Raw genomic sequence first — 14,385 nt, 5'->3', positions numbered from 1 at the left:
AAAACGTGTAATGTTCACAAGAACTTAAGTTGATACAAAGATCTAACACAACATTAGGTGATAATATATGTATTATTATGGATTTATTGTCAGCTATAATGGGGCGGTCATTTTGGATGGGGAACACTGAATTAATTAACATGAAACGAATACAACAGGAGAGTTAATATGTTCTCTTGTAATCATAGTTTATTTGATAAGTACTTAATTTAATGAGTAGGCTACATAAAGGGACATTACAAGTTTGTCAGATGTTTATTGACCCCTAAAGTATTCTCATGTTGTGGGATGTGGTTTCAACTTGACATTTACTCTACTTTTGATGTCTGAAAAGATCCATCAAATTTCCATTTATGAGTGAAATGTTCCTTTAAGGCAACCAAATAAAACAGTATTTTTCTTTCCTCTCTCTCACATACCTAGAATATTCTGCAAATAAATGCAATTTTATCAACCCACCTTCCATTCATCAAGAACTGTATTTGGCCCATATACCCTGGCTGTGTCCCAAATGGCACCATATTTCCTATATAGTGTTCTTTTGACCATGGGCCCTGGTCAAAAGTAGTGAACTACACTGACCAAAAATATAAACGCAACATGTAAAATGTTTCATGAGCTGAAATAAAAATCCCAGAAATCTTCCATACGCACAAAAAAAGTATTTCTCTCAAATGTAGTGCACAAATTAGTTTACATTCCTATTGAGCATTTCTTATTTGCCAAGATAATCCATCCACCATGATAGGTGTAGCATATCAAAAAGCTGATTTAAATAGCATGATCATTACACAGGTGCACCTTGTGCTGGGGACCATAAAAGGCCACTTTAAAATGTGGAGTGTTGTCACACAACACAATGCCACAGATTTCTCCAATTTTGAGCGTGCAGTTGACATGCAGACTGCAGGATTGTCCAATAGAGCTGTTTGAAGATAATTTAATGTTAATTTCTCTACCATAAACTGCTTCCAACGTTGTTTTAGAGAATTTGACAGTATGTCCAACCGGCCTCACAAATTGAGGATTATTTCTGTCTGTAAGAAATACCTTTTGTGGGGAAAAACGAATTCTGATTGGCTGAGCCTGGCTCCCTAGCGGGTAGGCCCAGGGCCGCCCAGGCCCACCCATGGCTGCACCCCGGCCCAGTCATGTGGAATCCAAAAATTAGGGCCTAATGAATTTATTTCAATTGACTAATTTCCTTATTTATTTTTTTATTTTTTATTTCACCTTTATTTAACCAGGTAGTGTCAAACCCTGATCAGTTTCAGTTCCTCGTTATTGTCTCCACCCCCTCCAGGTGTCGCTTGTTTTCCCCAGTGTATTTATCCCTGTGTTTCCGGTCTCTCTGTGTCAGTTCGTCTTGTTTGTTTCAAGTCAACCAGTGGTTTTCCCCGTTCTCCTGCTTTTTGTATTCTCCTTTTTCTAGTCTTCCCGGTTTTGACCCTTGCCTGTTTCTGGACTTTGTACCCGCCTGCCTGACCATTCTGCCTGCCTTGACCACGAGCCTATCTGCCACTCTGTACCTCCTGGACTCTGATCTGGTTTTGACCTTTTTGCCTGTCCACGACCATTCTCTTGCCTACCCCTTTTGATTAATAAACATTGTAAGACTCCAACCATCTGCTTCCTGCATTAGGTCTCGCCTTGTGCCTTGACAGGTAGGCCAGTTGAGAACAAGTTCTCATTTACAACTGCGACCTGGCCAAGATAAAGCAAAGCAGTGTGACAAAAACAACAACAGAGTTACACATAAACAATCATACAGTCAATAACACAATAGAAAAATCCATGTACAGTGTGTGCAAATGTAGAAGATTAGGGAGGTAAGGCAATAAATAGGCCATTGAGGCAAAATAATTACAATTTAGCATTAACACTGGAGTGATAGATGTGCAGATGATGATGTGCAAGTAGAGATACTTGGGTGCAAAAGAGCAAAAAGATAAATAACAATATGGGATGAGGTAGTTGGGTGTGCTATTTACAGATTGGCTGTGTACAAGTACAGTGATTGGTAAGCTGCTCTTTCAGCTGATGCTTAAAGTTAGAGAGGGAGATATAAGTCTCCAGCTTCAGTGATTTTTGCAATTCGTTCCAGTGTAGTGGCCGCGGCTTGGTTGGGTAATTTTTCGGAGGACGCACGGCTCTTGACCTTCGCCTCTCCCGAGTCCGTAAGGGAGTTGCAGCGATGGGACAAGACTGTAACTACCAATTGGATACCATGAAATTGGGGAGAAAATAGGCCCGCAAGACATTTTTTTATGTCTCGTGTGCCGGATTGAAGTGGCTTCTTGACACAATGCCTGCTTAACCCAAAAGCCAGCCGCACCAATGTGACGGAGGAAACACCGTACACCTGCCGACCGTGTCTGCGTGCAATGCACCCGGCCCACCACAGGAGTCGCTAGAGCATGATGGGACAAGGAAATCTTGGCCTCCCAAACCCTCTGCTAACCCGGACATCACTGGACCAATGGTGCACCGCCTCATGGGTCTCCCATGCACGGCCAATGTGACACAGCCTGGGATCGAACCCGGGTCTGTAGTGACCCCTCAAGGACTTCGATGCAGTGTCTTAGACCACTGTGCCACTCGGGAGGCCGCTGAAAATAGATTTTAACAAACAATTGGTCCCCCAAAAAATGCGTCCCTCCGTTTAATTTCAAAATCCCGATGTGGCCCTCAAGACAAAAAGTTTGCCACCCATGCCCTAACCCTAATCCTAACCTTAACCCTAACCCTAACCCTAACCCACTACCTAACCCTAACCACTAACCCCTTACCCTGGTAGTCTATTGGTTAGAGTGTTGGACCAGTAACTGAAAGGTTGCTGGACCAAATACCTCAGCTGAAGGTAAAAATCTGTTTCTGCTCCAGAGCAGAACAACAGTTCCCCGGGCGCCAAAGATGTGGATGTCGATTACGGCAGCCCCCCGCACCTCTCTGATTCAGAGGGGTTGGGTTAAATGCGGAAGACACATTTCAGTTGAATGCAGTCAGTTGTTCAACTGACTAGGTATCCCCCTTTCCCTAATTGTAACCCTAAGCTTAAAATAGCCTTTGTCCATATGGGGATGTGGGAAATGTCCCCACGAGGGCAAATTTTCCTTGTTTTCTATCCTTTTGGGGATTCTAGGTCCCCACAAGGATAGGAGAACCAACCAACCCACACACACACACACACACACACACACACACACACACACACACACACACACACACACACACACACACACACACACACACACACACACACACACACACACACACACACACACACACACACACACACACACACACACACACATCACTCTGTCTTGCCTGCTGGTGTGTTGCTTTGTTGTGCAGTGCACCCAGTCCTAGTGGAGCCCTGCCTTGGAGGAATGGCTGTGCGCTCTCTGGGGGACGTGGCCAGAGTGGACAAATCATGCTAATTGTCTGGGACAGAAACGGAGTGCTAAACCCAAGATGAAGGCAGAGAGAGAGGCTCTCTCAGAAGCCATAGCCGCTCCTCAACTTTTGCTGCTCTGGTGTCTCCTTGTTTTGTCCCAGTCAGGTAAGGGAAACTTTCCCCTGTTTTTGGGAAACACATCTGTGCTGACTTAAAGCAATGTGTAGTGTACACTTGCAAGGCAAGGCAATGTGGGTGGGAGGTATTTAGAATCGAGTGGACAAGTAAACAGTTTCTGACTGAGAGATTTGTTTGTCTGATAGGTTGGACACATACATTTTGTGTTTTTCATATTCTACTTGCAAGAACATGTTCAATTATGCCTACTTTTTCCATGTCAAACAAGCAAATAAACGTTTCCTTATTATATATTAGCTTACACTGAGTGTACATAACATTCCTTTGGTTTCCTTTGGTCTCTACTGAGTTAGATACATTTTTTGCACGTTATCTGTGGAACAATCTTCAAAATGTTCTTAAATGTGATGTATTGGTGCCTCAGAAAGCTGATTGAGGACGTTATTACTGATGAATGTGTTTTATTTTTTATGAACGTGTTTTTCTTTCTGCTTGCATTTTCTATTTATATTTTGATGTGTGTATTTTCTGTAATTTATGACATGTAGGGTTCATCTGTAAAAGAGACCTCGGTCTCAGTATGACTCCCTGATAAAATAAAGATGAAACAAATCAAAAATAGGAACCCCTGCTTTTTCCATGACAGAGACTGACCAGGTGAATCCAGTTGAAAGCTATGATCCCTTAACGATGTCACTTGTGAAATCCACTTCAATCAGTGTAGATGAAGGGGAGGAGGCAGGATTAAAAAAATATTTTTAAGCCTTGAGACAATTGAGACATGGATTGTGTATGTGTGCCATTCAGAGGGGGAATGGGCAAGGCAAAAGAATGAAGTGCCTTTGAATGGGGTATGCAGCACAGAAGGCTGCTGAAGGGAGAACGGCATCAAATACCTGGAAACCATGTGTTTGATGCATTTGTGACATTTACGTAGACACTCTTATCCAGAATAACTTACAGTAGAGTGCATACATGTTCATATTTGTTTGTTGTGGTCCCCAATGGGAATCGAACCCACAACCCTGGCATTGCAAGTGCCATACCAACTGAGTCACACAGAACCATTCCACTAATTCCTCTCCAGTCGTTACCATGAGCCCGTTCTCCACAATTAAGGTGCCACCAACCTCCTGTGGTATGCATGTAGGTGCCAGGCACACAGGTTTGAGTGTGTCAAGAACTGCAAAGCTTCTGGGTTTTTCACGCTCAACAGTTTCCCATGTGTATCAAGAATGGTCCACCACCCAAAGGACATCCAGCCAACTTGACACAAATGTGGGAAGCATTGGAGTCAACATGGGCCAGCATCCATGTGGAACGCTTTTGACACCTTGTAGAGTCCATGCCCCCCTGAGGGCAAAAGGGGGTGCAACACAATATTAGGAAGGTGTTCATAATGTTTGTACACTCTGTGTATTCTCATTCAATCTGACTGCACAATGCCACACAGTACATTGTGTGGCATTATATTATTCATCCTAAATTACTAGAAAAACATTTTGTAGTCAAGCTGATGACACTCATAAAACAACAATCTGTGGATTTAAAAATTGATGAAGATATATTATTTGTCAGAAAGCAGTCACAATAGGACCCAGAAAAAGTCCTGGAGTAAAATGTACTTTCAATGGACATTCTCCACTGAGAATTATTTTTTTTGTCCAGGATGGCTTAATCTGGGTTTGGGAAACCGGCCCACAAGGTTTAGACTTTAACGAGTTTAAGTGTTTGTATTTGACCTCTGTAGAGCCCATGTGGGCACTACATTACTCAAATGTCTTCCGGTTGGTTTAGCAGGTTAGCCAAAGTCCTCCACCAGTATGAATGGTGATGTCATGGAGCCAAACTGCTCTGTGAGAATGGCACAATCAGAGGATCCTCCAAGCAGAGAGGATCATGGTGAAAGGGCAGATGTTGGTTGGTGAAGGACCTGAGCTCAGGGTATTGAGGTACAACCTAGAAACATAAAAGGGAAGATATACGAAGAATCTATACTTTTGTAAATATATAATTCTAACTTTACATGAGATATATAAAAAAGGTGTGAAGACACAAGCATAGAAAGAGGTGCGATTGTGTTGTCATCAGCAGAATCACTGGGGTCCTCTGTCTCCGGGCTCAGCCAATCGGGGATCTCATGTTGCTCTGAGGGCTCTTTTCATGGACTGCCAGGGAGGAAGTTGGTCCAAACAATCGCCACTTTTGTCAGCTCATCCCAGCGGTCCAAGAGAACTGTGAGCCGTTACCACGGTGATTCAGTGCTGCCACGCAGGCTCGCTTCAGCACACTCTGCCCCAATGGAGGAGGGGGCCCGGTGCCCACAGTCGAGTCATCAGCAGCCTACCGCCCACAACAACAGCCAGCAGAGCTAGATACAGTAATTTGGCTCTCACTTTATTAGCCCACTCTGAACACATACTGCAGGCTATTTCCCTCACAGAGAATAAACCTCTGGTCAATGAACTCAGAAAGTATTGCTGCAAAATCTGTTGGCCATAAATTAGACTGTTTGAGATATGCTGTTGAAATAGCTAAGGGGCTGAGAGGAGGAAGCTTAGCATATGCCTGGACAATGACCTGTGACGATGAATGCCACTCAATTGAAGACCGTCGAGTTATGGCAATATTCTTCAGAACACTAACATTCACAGAGTAATGGCATAGGAAAGGCAGTACGTTTCCATTAAGAAGTGGGCCAAGTCTCCTTGGGTAAAGCTTATTGTTGGATGGTTTGCTACTAGGCCTATTTAAAAGGCACTTCTAGCAACCTGAAGTGGCATTGCAGCTAGGATACACCTGTGCCCTATTGCGGTGTAATGTGTCAGTTAATCTGTCTCACATGCATGTAAGTTACGTTCGTGTAAACTGAGACTCTAATCTGATAAGATAAAGAATACAAATATGAATATAAATATGCTAAATATAATATGTATGGTGGTGCTTACACATGTTCCAGGAGACAATAACCTGAATAAATTGTCTAGATACAATAAGGTGGATCTCATACATCCAGTCTGTTCCATCTCCTCTATGACTAGGAAGTGTCGAGGGGGTCAACATCACCAGCCCTGGCTCCCTGATCCGGGGGACGTTGGGCGGGGAGGCACTCCTCTCCGTCCGCTACAGCAGCTCCAGCCCCGACGCGCCTGTCATCAAGTGGCAGCTGAAGAGGGACGACAAGCCTGTCACCGTGGTCCAGTCCATTGGCACCGAGATCATTGGGAACCTGAGGCCAGAGTACCGGGACCGCATCCTGGTGTTTGAGAATGGCACCCTCCTGCTCCACAACCTCAAGCTCTCGGACGAGGGCACCTACGAAGTGGAGATTTCAATCACGGATGATACATTCACTGGAGAAGGGAGTATCGACCTAACTGTGGATGGTAGGTGGTTCATAGTGTAAGTAAGTAAGCCTTGGAAAAGTAAGCCTTGTCCATGCCAGAATGGACCATAGGGTAGTAGCCTAGGGTAGTAGCCTATGTCCTTATTCTGTAGCGTGAGGCAGTTTGATATACAAGTACACCCACTGGACAGGATGCTAGTCCATTAGGTCCTGCACCTTATCCCTAATCCATCTCTTTAATGCTGAGTGTCAAGCAGAGGCATTGAGTACCATTTTTGGAGTCTTTGGTATGACTCTACCAATTTCAGGGTGGACACTAAGGTCACTAAGTTGGTTGGTGAATAGTCCTCTATGACATGATTTACATTAAAGAGGCACTGCTTGCAGGGACTTCTGGCATTGTCTGTGATACAACCAAAAGCTTTTTGCCATTTTTGTTTATATTTCTCATTTATATGACTGGGCTGAATTGCATGAATTTGTTGAATTTGTGTGAATAGGCTGAATTGTCAAGGAAAGTGCAAGGGACAGTAGCCCAAACAGTGTTGTTCCTGTGAAGTCATTGTCGCATGGGTCACCTGAGAAGGGTCACCTGAGAAGTTGTCTATGTACATTAGCTCACGCGTGACACATTTTTTTTGTACCATCGTATCAGCATAACCTTTGACCCTGAACGAACAAGAGATCCTAATCTTTTCATTGGGGTATTTCAGAAACATGTGTGACCACTATGCTTCTTCTCCATAGAGCCCATATCCAGGCCTTATGTCCACATGGAGGCCTCCTCAGTGCTGGAGCTCAGCGAGCACTTTACCCTCAACTGCTCCCACGACAATGGAACCAATGCCAAGTACAGCTGGCAGAAAGGCGGTAAACCGCTGACCAATGAGACGCGCCTGCAGTTGTCACCTGACCAGAAGCTCTTGACAATCGTGCGGGTGCTGATGGTGGATGATGACATCTACGGCTGCGTGGTGGAGAACCCTATTGGCAGCATGAAGAGCCTGCCCATTAAACTCACTATCTACAGTAGGCTTAACAGTGGTACTATTGGCTTGAACCAGTGGCAATTTAAAGCCACAATCTGCAATCTGGTTTTCTGTAAAATGGCAGCCCCACCACTTGCTTTGCTATAAAGTTGAGGGATGAAATTTAGCTAACTCCTGTAATACTCTCACACTCTCTAACCCATGAAATAGGCTTCTTTAGTATGTACTCACTAAGTAAAATTGAAGTTATTTTCAGAATTTCATCTCAGAGCGCTTTCTTAGGCGTACAAGTCAGTGGTTCAAGCCTAGGGCGTGAAACAAATACTTCACTGAAAAGCAAGTCCTTGTACTTTAGGGAAGGGGTGAATAAAGGCAAATGCAAATCATAGATAGCTTCTGTAAAAGAAAATAAACCCAAAGCCCTCACGCTAGAGGGGAAAAAAACATCATTGTAATGTACCATTAGCAAACAGACAATGCGTGGGAGGGAAGTCGATCACTGGCTATACAGACAGTACATGACTACATCACAGAGACATGAGTGTGTACGTGGGAGGACGGGGGAGAAAGTACATACTGTAATTCTGCTTGAACATACTGTTAAGTACCTCTCCTGTGACATTTATCTTCCTGTGTGGTTACCACCCAAATAGTACCGTATTCCCTATATAGTGCACTACTTGCACTGAATAGTGCACTGAATAGGGAAACAGGTGCCATTTGGGACACAGACTGTGACACTGCTATCCTCCTGACCCTCCTATGTTCCCCCCACAGGGAGGAGTTCCCTCTATATCATTCTCTCCACCGGGGGTATTTTTCTCCTCATCACCTTGGTTACAGTATGCGCCTGCTGGGGGCCGTCCAAGAAGTAAGAACTGGCTTATTGATGGTTGTCTCACTCGCTACATGTTTCTGGATGCTTCTCTGTCTGTACATCAAATCAAATCAAAGTTTATTTGTCACGTGTGCCGAATACAACAGGTGTAGTAGACCTTACAGTGAAATGCTTACTTACAGGCTCTAACCAATAGTGCATAAAAGGTATTAGGTGAAGAATAGGTAGGTAAAGAAATAAAACAACAGTAAAAAGACAGGCTATATACAGTAGCGAGGCTATAAAAGTAGCGAGGCTAAATACAGACACCGGTTAGTCAGGCTGATTGAGGTAGCATGTACACGTAGATATGGTTAAAGTGACTATGCATATATGATGAACAGAGAGTAGCAGTAGCGTAAAAGAGGTTTCTTTTCGGGTGGTGGGTGGGACACAATGCAGATATCCCGGTTAGCCAATGTGTGGGAGCACTGGTTGGTTGGCCCAATTGAGGTAGTATGTACATTTACATTTACATTTAAGTCATTTAGCAGACGCTCTTATCCAGAGCGACTTACAAATTGGTGCATTCACCTTATGACATCCAGTGGAACAACCACTTTACAATAGTGCATCTAAATCTTTTAAGGGGGGGGGGGGGGGTCAGAAGGATTACTTTATCCTATCCTAGGTATTCCTTGAAGAGGTGGGGTTTCAGGTGTCTCCGGAAGGTGGTGATTGACTCCGCTGTCCTGGCGTCGTGAGGGAGTTTGTTCCACCATTGGGGTGCCAGAGCAGCGAACAGTTTTGACTGGGCTGAGCGGGAACTGTACTTCCTCAGTGGTAGGGAGGCGAGCAGGCCAGAGGTGGATGAACGCAGTGCCCTTGTTTGGGTGTAGGGCCTGATCAGAGCCTGAAGGTACTGAGGTGCCGTTCCCCTCACAGCTCCGTAGGCAAGCACCATGGTCTTGTAGCGGATGCGAGCTTCAACTGGAATGTATAGTTAAAGTGACTATGCATATATGATAAACAGAGAGTAGCAACAGCGTAAAAAGAGGGGTTGGGGGGGTTGGGGGGGGGCACACAATGCAAATAGTCCGGGTAGCCATTTGATTACCTGTTCAGGAGTCTTATGGCTTGGGGGTAAAAACTGTTGAGAAGCCTTTTTGTCCTAGACTTGGCACTCCGGTACCGCTTGCCATGCGGTAGTAGAGAGAACAGTCTATGACTGAGGTGTCTTTGACAATTCTTAGGGCCTTCCTCTGACACCGCCTGGTGTAGAGGTCCTGGATGGCTGGCAGCTTAGCCCCAGTGATGTACTGGGCCGTACGCATTACCCTCTGTAGTGCCTTGCAGTCAGAGGCCGAGCAATTGCCGTACCAGGCAGTGATGCAACCAGTCAGGATGCTCTCGATGTTGCAGCTGTAGAACCCTTTGAAGATCTCAGGACCCATGCCAAATCTTTTAAGTTTCCTGTGGGGGAATAGCCTTTGTCGTGCCCTCTTCACGACTGTCTTGGTGTGTTTGGACCATGATAGTTTGTTGTTGATGTGGACACAAAGGAACTCTAGGCTCTCAACTTGCTCCACTACAGCCCCGTCGATGAGAATGGGTGCGTGCTCGGTCCTCCTTTTCCTGTAGTCCACAATCATCTCCTTAGTCTTGGTTACGTTGAGGGATAGGTTGTTATTCTGGCACCACCCGGCCCGGTCTCTGACCTCCTCCCTATAGGCTGTCTCGTCGTTGTCCGTGATCAGGCTTACCACTGTTGTTTCGTCTGCAAACTTTTTTTAAACTTTTTTTTTTACTTAAAAAAAATAAAATACCCCCTTTTTCTCCCCAATTTCGTGGTATCCAATTGTTAGTAATTACTATCTTGTATTATCGCTGCAACTCCCGTACGGGCTCGGGAGAGACAAAGGTCGAACGCCATTGGTCCTCCGAAACACAACCAAACCTAGCCGCACTGCTTCTTAACAGCGCGCATCCAACCCGGAAGCCAGCCGCACCAACACCGTGCACCTGGCGACCTTGGTTAGCGTGCACTGCGCCCGGCCCGCCACAGGAGTCGCTGGTGCGCGATGGGACAAGGATATCCCTACCGGTCAAACCCTCCCTAACCCGGACGACGCTAGGCCAATTGTGCGTCACCCCACGGACCTCCCGGTCGCGGCCGGCTGCGACAGAACCTGGGCGCGAACCCAGAATCTCTGGTGGCACAGCTAGCGCTGCGATGCAGTGCACTAGACCACTGCGCCACCCGGGAGGCCTCGTCTGCAAACTTAATGATGGTGTTGGAGTCGTGGAGGGGAATGAGCACGCACCCCTGGGGAGCTCCAGTGTTGAGGATCAGCGTGGCATATGTGTTGCTACCTACCCTCACCACCTGCGGACGGCCCGTCAGGAAGTCCAAGATCCAGTTGCAGAGGGAGGTGTTTAGTCCCAGGATCCTTAGCTTATTGATGAGCTTTGAGGGTACTATGGTGTTGAACGCTGAGCTGTAGTCAATGAATAGCATTCTCACGGTCCTATGGTCGGGGGAATACAGTGAGAAGAGTGGTAAAAAGGCAGAAGCATATTGATAGTCAATTTCTTTCAGGCCCACAAGCCTCAAAAGACTCATTTGAAGGTCCCCGGTACCAGTTTAAAAAACTTATGGAAGTATATATGGAGATAGTTTAGTGCCTAAAATAAGGGAATAAATACATGTTTAAAAAAATCCTGATCTTTCTTATATCTCTCAGATATACGACAGACACTACAAAACAAAGTTCCTTTCGATTTTTTTGGGGGGGACTATCTGTTGTTCCATGTACTGAATCTGTTATTCAATGTGTTTTCTATTGGCTAATAGCAGTAATGCCTAATAAAATCAAATAATTTTTGTATATATTTTTTTGATACATTAAGGGCTCTTAAAATAAATACAAAAATGAAAGAGCTAAATGATCCTTGGTATGACCATCTTAAAACAATTCCATATGTTAGCTTATACAAGGATCTCTACTCCGACAATTAATCCACACATAAAACGGCCAACCGAATCGTTTCTAGTCATCTCTCCTCCTTCCAGGCTTTTTCATCGTTTAAATTATATGGTGATCGCATCTAAACTTTCATTGTATTACCACGACTACCGGCAAAACAGTTCGTCTTTCAATCACCCATGTGGGTATAACCAATGAGGAGATGGCACGTGGGTACCTGCTTCTATAAACCAATGAGGAGATGGCACGTGGTTACCTGCTTCTATAAACCAATGAGGAGATGGCACGTGGGTACCTGCTTCTATAAACCAATGAGGAGATGGCAAACCAATGAGGAGATGGGAGAGGCAGGACTTGCAGCGCGATCTGCGTCAAAAATAGGAACGACATCTATTTTAGCCCTTGGTGTCGCAGACGCTCGTTGGCGCGCGCAGGCAGTGTGGGTGCAATAATTGAATAACATGGATTTCAAAATTTATTTTGCGACGCTCGCGCACGCGACGTGTCCGGTCTGGTCAGCATGTAAAGGGTTTAACAGTTGTATACTGTATCATTTTAGCACACAGTTTAATCTCACATATATTGTATGTTTATTATGCAGAGAACGTCAGAAACGGCAAATGAAGCCCAGAGGTTTGGCAGGGCTGCCAAGGCATTTAATAGAACACCCTGATTATTCCCAAATCAATCATGCAGGTAAGAAAACTAATAATAACTTTTATTTATATTTCCAATATATTCATAATAATAAAATTTAAAAATGTGTGCTGCACCAAAGGTGTTCATCCAATGTCTTTTTCATCCCGTTCAGTTCGAGTTTTACCAAAACTTATGACTGAACATGAATGCAAGAATCCCGTGGCACTCTACATCCTCAAAAAGGTAACTCTCTAAGTAACAAAAAAGATGCAAAGCTGTCACCATCAGTATCTGACTCAAAACATAACTAAATAAACCCTTGTCTGAATAAATGTTCATTTATTAAATCGATAAAATGCAGAGAGATACTGTGGGGGTTTGTACATTTTTATTTCTCAACTCTCATTCAGCTGTTAGGATGACTACAATATCTCAATTAAGAATATAATACAGCCACTACACCTTTGGTATTGTTTGGACCTGTTTAGAGAGCATTATGCTAATGAGTTTGACCCATTCATATCCTGCATTACCCCCTGTGATGCTACGTGTGTGTGTGTGTGTGTGTGTGTGTGTGTGTGTGTGTGTGTGTGTGTGTGTGTGTGTGTGTGTGTGTGTGTGTGTGTGTGTGTGTGTGTGTGTGTGTGTGTGTGTGTGTGTGTGTGTGTGTGTGTGTGTGTGTGTGTGTATGTGTGAGTATTGACTTGGTTTCCCTCTTTGTAGGATTCCCCTCAGGAAGACCATGACTCACCCGGCAACATAGGCCTGGGCCTCCCCTCTGTACCACCTAGAAGCCCTCCCAGCTACAGCAGCTCCCTGCCCCCCTCCTCACACTCCCCTGACCCCCCTGCCCGCTCTTCTCGCAGGTACCCTCGCACCCCAGTCAGCTCCCCCCCTTCACATCACAACAACAAGGTGCAGAGCAAAACCTCCACCCCCTCCCCACCCCGCACTCGAAGCTCCAGGCGCATGTTCCGCACCCCAGTGGGCATACTGCCTGCCCCTCAGTTGGAAGAGCCCACCCCCATACTGGAGAGCAACAGCACCACTCAGCCCTGATTGTCTATATGCAAGTCCCGGAGAGATGCAGTGTGTGCAAGCTTTTGTTTCAGCCCAGCACTAACACATCTGGCCTAGATTTAAGACCATGATTAATTGAAACAGGATCGTATCCTTTTGGCACCAAAGGGAACAAACTGGACATTAAATTTCTTTTTTCGTTGCAAAATGATTTAAAACAGTTTATTTTCAGTGCCCTAATGAATATGACCCTGGTGTGTTGAAGCTGGGCCAGGAAAAAAAGCTTCCACACACTGTGGCCCCTGTGGTCCATGCCTTGGAGCTGCAGAGAGATGTGTATATTTCTGTATGTTCACATGGTGACTGTATGTATGTAAATATGTTTTTATGACGTGATAGTGCAGTAATGTTTGTCAAAGAACCCAACACAGCACTTTAATATTATCTCCACAATGAGTTTGTAAATACACTGTCATCCTCCACAACTGTATGGGTCAGTTGAGTTTTTAAGTTCTGACACGTTAGCCAATTTGTTTGTTACATTTCATTATGTCCCATTCTTAAGACCTAAACTGTACAATGTATAAAACCTCTCTTTTAAGGTACCAGTTTCTTGTTAGTAAATTTTGTATGGAGTGGATGTTTGTAATTGAACTACTAATTGTCTGTGTACTTGGTATCATAGTTGAATAATCATTCAATATTTGTTTTCCTTTGTCTAGATTCATAGAATTGTTAAGAAAATCAAAGGATGCATTGTACATATCAGTAGAGATGTTCAATAAAGGTACGAGGAAGAAATATTTGTTGTCATTTCTAAATTTGTTTCACTTAAAGTTAAACTTTAGGGAAAGTTTGAATGTTTCACACACTTTGTCCTCAATATTGTTGGTTTGTATGTTCAGGCGACTCGAGGCGAGCATGCATTTGGGTTTCTTCAGACAGTCATCGTGGTCGACATCAATGCCATCTCTTCATCTCTGTTCACAGGGAATGTTTGTGCCCTGCAATAAAACAGAGGGGACACACTTTCAACACAGTACAGTACAAGC

General features: G+C 44.6%; 1 protein-coding gene across 2 annotated transcripts; it reads left to right on the top strand.

Annotated features, from left to right (window-relative positions):
* Positions 1–3,343: 3,343 nt before the first annotated feature.
* LOC139530235 (hepatic and glial cell adhesion molecule-like) lies at positions 3,344–14,136 on the top strand. 2 transcript variants are annotated; one of them, XM_071326447.1, is made up of 7 exons: positions 3,344–3,562; positions 6,577–6,921; positions 7,629–7,925; positions 8,648–8,741; positions 12,276–12,370; positions 12,486–12,556; positions 13,037–14,136. In XM_071326447.1, exons 1-7 carry the CDS (start codon positions 3,475–3,477, stop codon positions 13,370–13,372), a joined length of 1,326 nt encoding a protein of 441 aa, XP_071182548.1. In that variant the 5' UTR covers positions 3,344–3,474; the 3' UTR covers positions 13,373–14,136. The 2 variants fall into 2 exon arrangements, with proteins under 2 accessions (XP_071182548.1, XP_071182556.1); XM_071326455.1 differs by having other exon boundaries at positions 3,345–3,562; positions 7,629–7,910.
* Positions 14,137–14,385: the final 249 nt, after the last annotated feature.

Source organism: Salvelinus alpinus, chromosome 1 (genome assembly GCF_045679555.1).
Source record: "Salvelinus alpinus chromosome 1, SLU_Salpinus.1, whole genome shotgun sequence".
NCBI classification, from domain to species: Eukaryota; Metazoa; Chordata; class Actinopteri; order Salmoniformes; family Salmonidae; genus Salvelinus; species Salvelinus alpinus.
The sequence above is the reverse complement of the archived record's forward strand: the minus strand, read 5'-3'. Positions and strand labels throughout refer to the sequence as shown.